At 40.4% G+C, this 12,470-nt stretch overlaps 1 protein-coding gene across 4 annotated transcripts in view; it reads left to right on the top strand.

Annotated features, from left to right (window-relative positions):
• LOC115173310 (nuclear factor NF-kappa-B p105 subunit) overlaps window positions 1–12,470 on the top strand; it is a 38,898-nt gene that overhangs the window by 8,248 nt on the left and 18,180 nt on the right. For all 4 annotated transcript variants that reach the window (XM_029731300.1, XM_029731308.1, XM_029731315.1 and 1 more), the window contains exons 4-5: window positions 5,112–5,152; window positions 5,288–5,386. In XM_029731300.1, the coding sequence (XP_029587160.1) occupies window positions 5,112–5,152; window positions 5,288–5,386 (140 nt within the window). The remainder of the gene's footprint in view (window positions 1–5,111; window positions 5,153–5,287; window positions 5,387–12,470) is intronic.

Here is a 12,470-nt window from a genome sequence, read left to right on the forward strand (position 1 = left end):
AGGTAAGTTGCTAGCTAGCATTAAACTTATCTTATAAAAAACAATCAATCTTAACAAAGTCACTAGTTAACTACACATGGTTGATGATATTACTAGTTTATCTAGCTTGTCCTGCGTTGCATATAATCAATGCGGTGCCTGTTAATTTATCATCGAATCACAGACTACTTCGCCAAACGGGTGATGATTTAACAAGCGCTTTCGCGAAAAAAGCACTGTCGTTGCACCAATGTGTACCTAACCATAAACATCAATACCTTTCTTAAAATCAATACACAAGTATATTTTTCTAAACCTGCATATTTAGCTAATATTGCCTGCTAACATGAATTTCTTTTAACTAGGGAAATTGTGTCACTTCTCTTGCATTCTGTGCAAGCAGAGTCAGGGTATATGCAGCAGTTTGGGCCGCCTGGCTCGTTGCGAACTGTGTGAAGACCATTTCTTTCTAACAAAGACCGTAATTAATTTGCCAGAATTGTACATAATTATGACATTACATTGAAGGTTGTGCAATGTAACAGCAATATTTAGACTTAGGGATGGCAACCATTAGATAAAATACAGAACGGGTCCGTATTTTACTGAAAGAATAAACATTTTGTTTTCGAAATGATAGTTTCCGGATTTGACCATATTAATGACCTAAGGCTCGTATTTCTGTGTGTTTATTATAATTAAGTCTATAATTTGATATTTGATAGAGCAGTCTGACTGAGCAGGCAGCAGCAGGCTCGTAAGCATTCATTCAAACAGCATTTTCCTGCGTTTGCCAGCAGCCCTTCGCTGTGCTTCAAGCATTGCACTGTTTATGACTTCAAGCCTATCGACTCCCGAGATTAGGCTGGCAATACTATAGTGCCTATAAGAACATCCAATAGTCAAAGGTATATGAAATACAATTGGTATAGAGAGAAATAGTCCTGTAATTCCTGTAATAACTACAACCTAAAACTTCTTAACTGGGAATATTGAAGACACATGTTAAAAGGAACCACCAGCTTTCATATGTTCTGAGCAAGGAACTTACATGGCTTTTTTACATGGCACATATTGCACTTTTACCTTCTTCTCCAACACTGTGTTTTTGGGTCTTAAATAGATTTTATTTATGTATTATATTAAGTTAAAATAAGTGTTCATTCAGTATTGTTGTAATTGTCATTATTACAAATATATATACAGTTGAAGTTGGAAGTTTACATACACCTTAGCTAAATACATTTAAACTCAGTTTTTCACAATTCCTGACATTTAATCCTAGTAAAAATTCCCTGTTTTAGGTCAGTTAGGATCACCACTTTATTTTAAGAATGTGAAATGTCAGAATAATAGTAGAGGGAATGATTTATTTCAGCTTTTATTTCTTTCATCACATTCCCAGGGGGTCAGAAGTTTACATGCACTCAATTAGTATTTGGTAGCATTGGCTTTAAATTGTTTAACTTGGGTCAAACGTTTCGGGTAGCCTACCACAAGCTTCCCACAATAAGTTGGGTGAATGTTGTCCCATTCCTCCTGACAGAGCTGGTGTAACTGAGTCAGGTTTGTAGGCCTCCTTGCTCACACACGTCTTTTCAGTTCTGCCCACAAATCTTCTATAGGATTGAGGTCAGGGCTTTGTGATGGCCACTCCAATATTTTGACTTTGTTGTCCTTAAGCCATTTTGCCACAACTTTGGAAGTATGCTTGGGGTCATTGTCCATTTGGAAGACCCATTTGCGACCAAGCTTTAACTTCCTGACTGATGTCTTGAGATGTTGCTTCAATATATCCACCGAATTGTCCTTCCTCTTGAAGCCATCTATTTTGTGAAGTGCACCAGTCCCTCCTGCAGCAAAGCACCCCCACAATATGATGCTGCCACCCCCATGCTTCACGGTTGGGATGGTGTTCCTCGACTTGCAAGCTTCCCCCTTTTTCCTCCAAACATAACAATGGTCATTATGGCGAAACAGTTCAATTTTTGTTTGATCAGACCAGAGGACATCTCTCCAAAAAGTACGATCTTTGTACCCATGTGCAGTTGCAAACCATAGTCTGGATTTTTTATGGCGGTTTTGGAGCAGTGGCTTCTTCCTTGCTGAGCGGCCTTTCAGGTTATGTTGATATAGGACTCGTTTTACTGTGGATATAGATACTTTTGTACCTGTTTGCCCCCAGCATCTTCACAAGGTCCTTTGCTGTTGTTCTGGGATTGATTTGCACTTTCCACACCAAAGTACGTTAATCTCTAGGAGACAGAACGTGTCTCCTTCCTGAGCGGTATGATGGCTGCGTGGTCGCATGGTGTTTATACATGTGTACAATTGTTTGACAGTTGAACGTCGTACCTTCAGGCGTTTGGAAATTGCTCCCAAGGATGAACCAGACTTGTGGAGGTCTTCAATTTTTTTCCTGAGTTCTTGGCTGATTTCTTTTGATTTTCCCATGATGTCAAGCAATGAGGCAGTGAGTTTGAAGGTAGGCCTTGAAATACATCCACAGGTACACCTCCAATTGACTCAAATGATGTCAATTAGCCTACCAGAAGCTTCTAAAGCCATGACATCATTTTCTGGAATTTTCCAAGCTGTTTAAAGGCACAGTCAACTTAGTGCATGTAAACTTCTGACCCACTGGAATTGTGATACAGTGAGATAATCTGTCTGTAAACAATTGTTGGAGAAATTACTTGTGTCATGCACAAAGTAGATGTCCTAACCGACTTGCCAAAACTATAGTTTATTAAGAAGAAATTTGTGGAGTGGTTGAAAAACGACTTTTCATGACTCCAACCTAAATCTATGTAAACTTCCAACTTCAACTGTATATATAAAAATCGGCCTATTGTAATCGGTACCGGCTTTTTTGGTCCTCCAATAATCGGTATCGGCGCTGAAAAATCATAATCGGTCGACCTCTAGTGTATATAGTGCATTCGTAAAGTGTTCAAACCCCTTATACTTTTTCCACATTTTGTTATGTTATAGCCTTATTCTAAAATGAATAATAAATAAAAATTATTGTCAATCTACACACAATAGCCCATAATGATGAAGCAAAACAGGTTTGATCTTGTTCAAGTCCGGGCTCTGGCTCGGCCACTCAAGGAACTTCAGAGACTTGTCCCGAAGGCACTCCTGCGTTGTCTTGGCTGTGTGCTTAGGGTCGTTGTGCTGTTGGAATGTGAACCTTCGCTCTCTGGAGCAGGTTTTCATCAAGGCTCTCTCTGTACTTTGCTCCGTTCATCTTTCCCTCGATCCTGACTAGTCTCCCAGTCCCTGCCGCTGAAAAACATCCCCACAGCAGGCTTCCATCTGACCACTACCATAAAGGCCTGATTGGTGGAGTGCTGCAGAGATGGTTGTCTTTCTAGAAGGTTCTCCCATCTCCACAGAGAAACTCTAGAGCTCTGTCAGAGTGCTCATCGGGTTCTTGGTCACCTCCCTGACCAAGGCCCTTCTCCCCCGATTGCTCAGTTTGGCCAGGCGGCCAGCTCTAGAAAGAGTCTTGGTGGTTCCAAACTTCTGCCGTTTAAGAATGATGGAGGCCACTGTGTTCTTGGTGACCTTCAATGCTGCAGAAATGTTTTGGTACCCTCAATCCTCTCTCGGAGCTCTACGGACAATTCCTTTGATCTCATGGCTTGGTTTTTGCTCTGACATGCACTGTCAACTGTGGGACCTTACATAGACAGGTGTGTGCCTTTCCAAATCATGTCCAATCAATTGAATTTACTACAGGTGGACTCTAAGTTGTAGAAACATCTCAAGGATGATCAATGAAACAGGATGAACATGAGCTCAATTTTGAGTCTTATAACAAAGGGTCTGAATACTTATGTAAATATATTTCAGTTTTATTTAAATGTTTTATACATTTGCAAACATTTCAAAAAACCTGTTTTTGCTTTTTCATCATAGGGTATTGTGTGTAGATTGATGGGGGGGACTATTCAATACATTTTAGAATAAGGTTGTAACGTAACAAAATGTGGAAAAAGTGATGGGTCTGAATACTTTCCGAATGCACTGTAGGTATGTTTCCAAAATAGAGATTAAATGGGTCTATCCAAAGATGTAATTTCGTGAATGCCAGTGGTAGCCTAAAATTGGAGAGCGCTTTTATTGTCAAGAGTAAGCTCTTCCTCGCCACCTCTCTTCTTATGAAAAGGTCTTTTTTTTAAACTCAGTTTTATGTCATGATCTTATTGCAGAGTTATAATGTAGACATAAGCCTACTTCTCCTTCTCAAACTTTCACTTCTCCATTGTTTCTCAAGTGGGCGGTTTTTTAAAACCAAGGTTTAAGCGAGACTAGTGGTTGTTTAGGCAAGAGTAATGGTTGTGGGAATGGGAATAATGGAAACTACTACTTTCTCGGGGGATACCCATCTCTTTACCCACAAATGGCATATTCAAGAGCAGTCTAAATGAATGGACGTACCCCTCAATCTTTTATATTGATGCTCATTACTTCATTAATCTTACATGTATGGATACAGCCATCCTGTGAGGGCTCTGCTACATTCTTAGAGCTGAAGGAAAATGTCAAATTTCAATGTCCAGAAGTTCTATAGAGAGCTGAAGCCGAGTATAATTTGGCTGATAAGGTGCTTGATTGAAGTTACATCAGTGGGAGGATGTGGCTTAGGCAGCGGGCTCTGCAGGAAGAGGAAGAGGCTGGCTCAGCTAACATTTTGTTTGAGGAGCAAGATGAGACGACTATCACAAGGGGTTTTGTCATATTTAGTAAAAGACTCAAAACCATTGTTTTGTTGACATGGAACTACAGAGCCCAGTCCCCCATTCCTAAAAGGTCATAACTTTGTTAGTTTTGTTTATCTGATTGAAAATACATCCTACAGCACCTGAGCTCAATTAAATATGTTTGTTAAGAAGAGGGATGGCCCTAGAGAGCTACTGGTTGTTCAGGGTTTTGTTCCAGCCTTGCTCTAACACCTGCTTTCTCTAATCAATGTTCTCATTGGCCGCTTATTAGTTAGTAGAATCAGGTGTGTTAGAGCAGAGCTGGAGCAAAAGCCTTCACACCCAATACAGTAGGAGGAGGGTCAGCCAGTCCTGCTGTAAAACTAACATAAACCATTGTTTATTTGTTCTTAATTACAGCAGATAGACCCTACCTCCAAATCATTGAACAGCCTAAACAGGTAACCCTTGTCTTCAGTGTGCTCCTTCTCTCAGTTACAGCATAGGCTATGTAATCAAAGATAAATTAAAATGTTAACTGATTTCAAAGTAATATTAAAAACTGTTTATTTGACTATCATTCATCTCTGTCCCAGCGGGGCTTCAGGTTCCGTTATGGGTGTGAGGGGCCCTCTCACGGTGGGCTTCCAGGGGCCTCCAGCGAGAAGAACAGGAAGTCATATCCCCAGGTCAAGGTAAGTCCCACCCATAGATAATGATAGAGGCCTCTAGTGACCAAAAGGCTGTATTAATATGGGCAGCGCGATTGAGGGTAGAGGTCTTTTCGGGTCCAAAAAGTTGAACTCGTTTTGAAATGGACCAGGGGCTTTCCCACTCAGACCCAATATGCATAAATATTTTTTTAAATATAGAGACCCGTTTCGAACGATCCCGAAGACAGCTAGATCCCATCTGTATAAACCTGGTCGGATGCAGACCCGGTCCGATCCGAGTGAGGGAAGAAGCAGAAAAGTAATTTAAGCTACCTTATTAACCGGCGCTGATAAAGCGCGAGTGTGAGCGAGTGACAAGTTGAGTAGGAAGAGACAGCAACCAACCAAGCTGATGCGCGCTATAGTAGACTAATAGCTGCATAGCTAGGTTATTTATCATCCAATATGATTACATAGTACCAGTCTTGACTGCATCAAACCGGGAGAAGCTAGTTAAGGTAGCTAATGTTAGCTAGCTAGCTAGGCTAATTGAGACGGCATGCGCTTTCTCATCCTACAGTTAATAATAACTCCATTCAGAAAATTAAGTAGCAGCCTACACATTGGCTCTTGGTCGTTGTAGCCTATCCTCCTTCTTTTAACTTTTAATTGTCATTTTAATTCCATCTTCCATTGATTAGATATCTCCGAACGTTTGCCACAGACGGCGCGAGGCTCTATGACTGTAGCCTATTGCCGCTTTGTTGACTTAAGATTGTCAAACAACAAGCCACACTCTCCACTCTCGTGAAAAGCAAGAGCAGCAGCATAAAGGATCAAATTATTCTCTCTCTACTGCAGCAGTCGTGTTTGGATCTGTACGGGCCCTTCCGGACAAGTCATTTTAAAATTATACATACCCAAGACATATCAGATCCGAGCCAGACTTTTGACATTATTTAAAGTTTTTAATCGGGTATTCGAGTATAGGTGGATCCGTGAAGACCTCTAATTGAGGGCTTCCACCATTTTAATATAGTCAACTGGGTGGGACCTGGGTGGGAGTCATGTCCAACTGGGTCATCAGGAGGGATCAGCCAATCGTGAAGAAGAAAATTGACTACTTCAAAACGGAGATTGTCTCAATGACTCTGCCCATGCTGTCACAGATGCTATAATGGCATAGATACAAAGATGAGTCCTTTATGTATCTCTATGGTCCCACCAACATGTCCTTCCTGATGTTATTTTTTTCCTTCCATTCTTCAGTCACACCTTCTGTCCTTCTTTCTGTCTATCCATCCATCCTTCCTTTGTTCTTTCCCTACCCTCCTTTACTTTCTTTTTTCCTTTCCCTCCTTGAGGCCTGCTGTGCGTCCTTCTCTCCTTTCTTCTTTTGATCTTTCAACTAAACAAGCGGAAGTAGGAATTCCCCATGAGATTCCTAGGAATTTTGTGTTTGAGGTGTAATCATTTTTTTCATGTGTGAATGAAAACTTTTTGATCAGCTCCGCCTGTATTTCAAGCTAACATTTAAATGTCCATCCTGACAGAAATCTGTTCATACAAATTACACAATTTTTCCCCTCACAAACACACACAGATACATTATTTGTATCTTTAGGCAATTTGAACTATGTTCAGACTGTACTCTGGGAAATCCCCTCTTGTTGTGCCTCCAAGTATTTCCCTCAAGCAGTAAGAGTAGGTATTGTCTGTTGGTGATGAGTCACTTACTCCAACCTCTCATCTTCTGAGCGTGCTTTTGTTTCAATACATTTTAACCTTTACACCTGAGGGTTTTTTGCTAAAAGGTTTTAAGTGATCTTTCATTGGAACAAGACATGAGAATGGATAGTCATTCAATGGTCAGGGGAAAGAGGAATGTTCTCTTAATTTCTTCAGTAAGCGCTAAGTTCCGTTTACAGGATTGTTTTTGTATTTTTTTGTAATTTTTTTTAGAATATGCCTTTATTATTCCCCACAATTAAACCCTACCACAATTGGAGTAAACTAATAAACAAAGACATTTAGGCTTCTACCTTCAGTTTATACATACTATACACATTTTACAGACACAATCTATTTTACAAGAGTTATTTTGTTTGTTTTTAGTCCTGGCCTTTCTCTATTTCTGATGTCCATCCAGTTTGATTTCTATTTGTAACTGTGCTATTTCACAACATTTCTGAACCTATATACATTTTACAGACCCTGTATGTTTTACGTTTGTTATCTTGTTGTTATTAGTCCCACCCTTCAGCGCCATTCAACCCCTCCCATCTATCTCTTAACACCATCCATTTTGGATTTCTATTTGCCATATATTTTTCAACTGTGCTGTGATGCTTCACAACAGCACTGAACCTTTCTATTCTCATAGCTTCTACAGGTTGTAAATTAAATATATATTTTTTTGCTAAAATATTGATTATATTACTGATCGATTGACTATGGCTTTTCAAATCACCCAGTATTGCTATCTGCAGCGTTAGTTCTAGGTAAATGTTACAATTCGTCAGCCATTCCTGGACCTGTGACCAAAAACGAGCTACATATGGACAACACCAAAATAAATGATCTAATGACTCTGCATCCTCACAGCAGAATCTGCAGAGCTGGGAAGATTGTATCCCCCATAGAATGTTATATATATATATATATATATATATATAACATTCTATTGGTTGCAAGAATTTTGTATAATAATTTAAATTGAAAAGTTTTGAATCCGGGGTAGTTTTGCGTGTCAATTCATAAACCATGTGCCATGGAATCAGTACATTGAAAATCTCTTCCCAACTATTTTGCAATTTATATGGCACAGCTGTCAATTTTGGTCCTTAAATGAAACTGAAACAATTTCCTTTTACGATTTATGTTCTTTAATGCAGGGCCGACAGATAAGTTCCTTACTTTTCCCCCTTCCACTTGCCTCTTCCATTTTTATTGTAATGCAGCAATTAGTTGGTTGTAATTTTGGGTAGAGCAGTCATTTCCATATGTCTGTGTTAGCTGCATGTGTGACAACTCCATCAAATCAAATGTATTTATATAGCCCTTCTTACATCAGCTGATATCTCAAAGTGCTGTACAGAAACCCAGCCTAAAACCCCAAACAGCAAGCAATGCAGGTGTAGAAGCACGGTGGCTAGGAAAAACTCTCAAGAAAGGCCAAAACCTAGGAAGAAACCTAGAGAGGAACCAGGCTATGAGGGGTGGCCAGTCCTCTTCTGGCTGTGCCGGGTGGAGATTATAACAGCACATGGGCTAGATGTTCAAATGTTCATAAATGACCAGCATTGTCAAATAATAATAATCATAGTAGTTGTCGAGGGTGCAACAAGTCAGTAACACAAGAGTAAGTGTCAGTTGGCTTTTTCATAGCCGATCTTTGAGATTATCTCTACCGCTCCTGCTGTCTCTAGAGAGTTGAAAACAGCAGGTCTGGGACAGGTAGCATGTCCGGTGAATAGGTCAGGGTTCCAGCAGGTCTGGGACAACAGGTCTGGGACAGGTAGCACGTCCGGTGAACAGGTCAGGGTTCCATAGCTGCAGGCAGAACAGTTGGAACTGGAGCAGCAGCACGGCCAGGTGAACTGGGGACAGCAAGGAGTCATCAAGCCAGGTAGTCCTGAGGCATGGTCCTAGGGCTCAGGTCCTCCGAGAGAGAGAAAGAAAGAAAGAGAAAGAGAGAATTAGAGAGAGCATATTTAAATTCACACAGGACACCGGAAAAGACAAGAGAAATACTCCAGATGTGACAGACTGACCCTAGCCCCCCGACACATAAACTACTGCAGCATAAATACTGGAGGCTGAGACAGGAGGGGTCAGGAGACACCAGTCCTATTTATGATGCATTTTTTAAATGATAAATTATATAGAAAAATACATTGTTTTTTTTATCAATTGGTATATTTCAGTTTAACCACTTTTTGTATTATTTGTTCTGTCTTTTCAGGTGGATTAAACTGAAATGAAATCGTACCCGCAAAACACCAGTCGACGTTGAGACTGGTGTTTTGCAGGTGCTATTTAATGAAGCTGCCAATTGAGGACTTGTGAGGTGTCTGTTTCTCAAACTAGACACTCTAATGTACTTGTCCTCTTGCTCAGTTGTGCACCGGGGCCTCCCACTCCTCTTTCTATTCTGTTTAGAGACAGTTTGCGCTGTTCTGTGAAGGGAGTAGTACACAGCATTGTACGAGGTCTTCAGTTTCTTGACAATTTCTCGCATGGAATAGCCGTAATTTCTCAGAACAAGAATAGACTGACGAGTTTCAGAAGAAAGTTCTTTGTTTCTAGCTATTTTGACACAATAAAAAATATTTTGCATCTTCAAAGTGGTAGGCATGTTGTGTAAATTAAATGATACAAACCCCCCCAAAAATCTATTTTAATTCCAGGTTGTAAGGCAACAAGGTAGGAAAAATGCCAAGGGGGTGAATACTTTTGCAAGCCACTGTATATAAAGTGCTTTAATTTCTAAATGGAAAAACATATGTATAACAATACCCTCAAATAAAATGTGACGTTCTGTATCCCCACCTCATATGAAATGTTTGATCTCAAATCCCAAATGCTGGAGTATAAGGCCACATTTACAATTTTAGCTTCACTGTCCAAATACATATGGAGGGGAGTGTATATAAATCCCCCCCTCCCCCCCGCCATTTTCTTTGTTTCAAGCCTGTTGGGAATTTCCTCCTGTGTCATAGAGGTAATTACTAGGGACTGTCGAGTGGCATCACCAACAGGAAACTGTGTTTTCAGATCGCCTCCACGGTCTCAGACTCTTGACTGCCTCAGTGTAAAACATAGAGGTGTCTCTCAAACCTGTTCTATAGGTTGTAGAGGCAGATATAGCCCACTGTCTATGCTGTGCTTCTGTACATAAAGTTACATAGTACATTGATATGAGTTCTCTTTTAAATGCAGTGGATAAAGACGGGGGTTGAGGCGAGACATTTGAACTCAAGGGAAGGCTAAAGACTTTTCTAGGTAGGCAAATTCAAAAAGTGTTCTTCAGTCTCACCCTCTGACTGCTGCACGTAACAGCATATGTACCATTTCTTGGAACGTGGTTGGTTTTGTATGTAGGCCAATTTTGGCTGGGAGAACCAGAAAGAGGTGAAGTGAAGGCGTTTGTCTACAGTGTAGTAATTCATTTGTGTAAGATTTCAAAGTGGTTAGATGGCATACTTCTACCTTTTGTGTCCATTACATGTGTTGATATACATAAGCATCCGTCACTCCCAGAGTTAATCATTTACAGTACCAGTCAAAAGTTTGGACACCTACTCATTCAAGGGTTTTTCTTAATTTGTACTATTTTATATTGTAGAATAACAGTGAAGACATCAAACTATGAAATAACACATATATGAAATCATGTAGTAACCAAAAAAGTGACAGCTTTGCACACTCTTGGCATTCTCTCAACCAGCTTCATGAGGTAGTCACCTGGAATGCATTTCAATTAACAGGTGTGCCTTTTTAAGTTAATTTGTGGAATTTCCTTAATGCGTTTGAGCCAATCAGTTGTGTTGTGACAATGGTAGGGGTGGTATACAGAAGATAGCCCTATTTGGTAAAAGACCAAGTCCATATTATGGCAAGAACAGCTCAAATAAGCAGAGAAATGACAGTCCATCATTACTTTAAGACATGAAATTCAGTCAATCTGGAAAATGTAAATAACTTTGAAAGTTTCAAGTGCAGTCGCAAAAACCATCAAGTGCTATGATGAAACTGGTTCTCATGAGGACCGCCGCAGGAAAGGAAGACCCAGAGTTACCTCTGCTGCAGAGGATAAGTTCATTAGTGTTACCAGCCTCAGAAATTGCAGCCCAAATAAATGCTTCAGAGTTCAAGTAACAGACACATCTCAACATCAACTGTTCAGAGGAGACTGCGTGAATCAGGCCTTTGTGGTCGAATTGCTGCAAAGAAACCACTACTAAAGGACACCAATAATAAGAAGAGACTTGCTTGTGCCAAGAAACACGAGCAATGGACATTAGACCGGTGGAAATCTGTCCTTTGGTCTGATGAGTTGCGATTTTTGGTTCGCCTTTGTGAGACGCAGAGTAGGTGAACGGATGATCTCCGCATGTGTGGTTCCCACCGTGAAGCATGGAAGAGGAGGTGTGATGGTGTGGGAGTGCTTTGCTGGTGACACTGTCAGTGATTTATTTAGAATTCAAGGCACACTTAACCAGCATGGCTACCCCAGCCTTCTGCAGCGATACGCCGTCCCATCTGGTTTGCTCTTAGTGGGACTATCATTTGTTTTTCAACAGAAAAATGACCCAAAACATACCTCCAGGCTGTGTAAGGGCTATTTGACCAAGAAGGAGAGTGATGGAGTACTACATTCGATGACCTGGCCTCCACAATCACCCGACCTCAACCAAATTGAGATGGTTTGGGATGAGTTGTACTGCAGAGTGAAGGAACAGCAGACAAGTGCTCAGCATATGTGGGAACTCTGTTGGAAAAGCATTCCAGGTGAAGCTGGTTAAGAGAATGCCAAGAGTGTGCAAAGCTGTCAAAGGCAAAGGGTGGCTACTTTGAAGAATCTCAGAAAAGTGTTAAACAAATCTAAATATTTTATGGGTTACTACATGATTCCATATGTGTTATTTCATAGTTTTTGATTTCTTCACTATTATTCTACAATGTAGAAAATAGTAAAAATAAAGAAAAATAATTTATTGAGTAGGTGTGTCCAAACTTTTCACTGGTACTGTATGTGATGCATCATTGTGGCAGCATGAATGGTATCAGCCTTTGACAGATCAAGCATGTTGTTTACACTATTTTTGGATCTATGTTGGCTTCCTGTTAGTTCGAACAGAACTTTGTGAGACGTTGGTGTATGTGTCATAGAAAGTCATTCATCTGCATGCAATTCATTTCTGTTCACTGAAGAGAAGTGTGCATTCTCTTTTCTGTGAAGAATGGGTGACTGATAAGCTGAGGGGTTTCCCGTGAGGGGTTTTGGAAGGATGGGATCTTTAGCTGAAGTTGTGGAAGAACTTGACATTTTGTCATTGTTTGAAAATAGCTCTGGTTACATGAAGGACTGAGATTGTGAAACCTACCCTAACCCAGGGTTCTA

The sequence above is a fragment of the Salmo trutta genome, chromosome 3 (genome assembly GCF_901001165.1).
Source record: "Salmo trutta chromosome 3, fSalTru1.1, whole genome shotgun sequence".
NCBI classification, from domain to species: Eukaryota; Metazoa; Chordata; class Actinopteri; order Salmoniformes; family Salmonidae; genus Salmo; species Salmo trutta.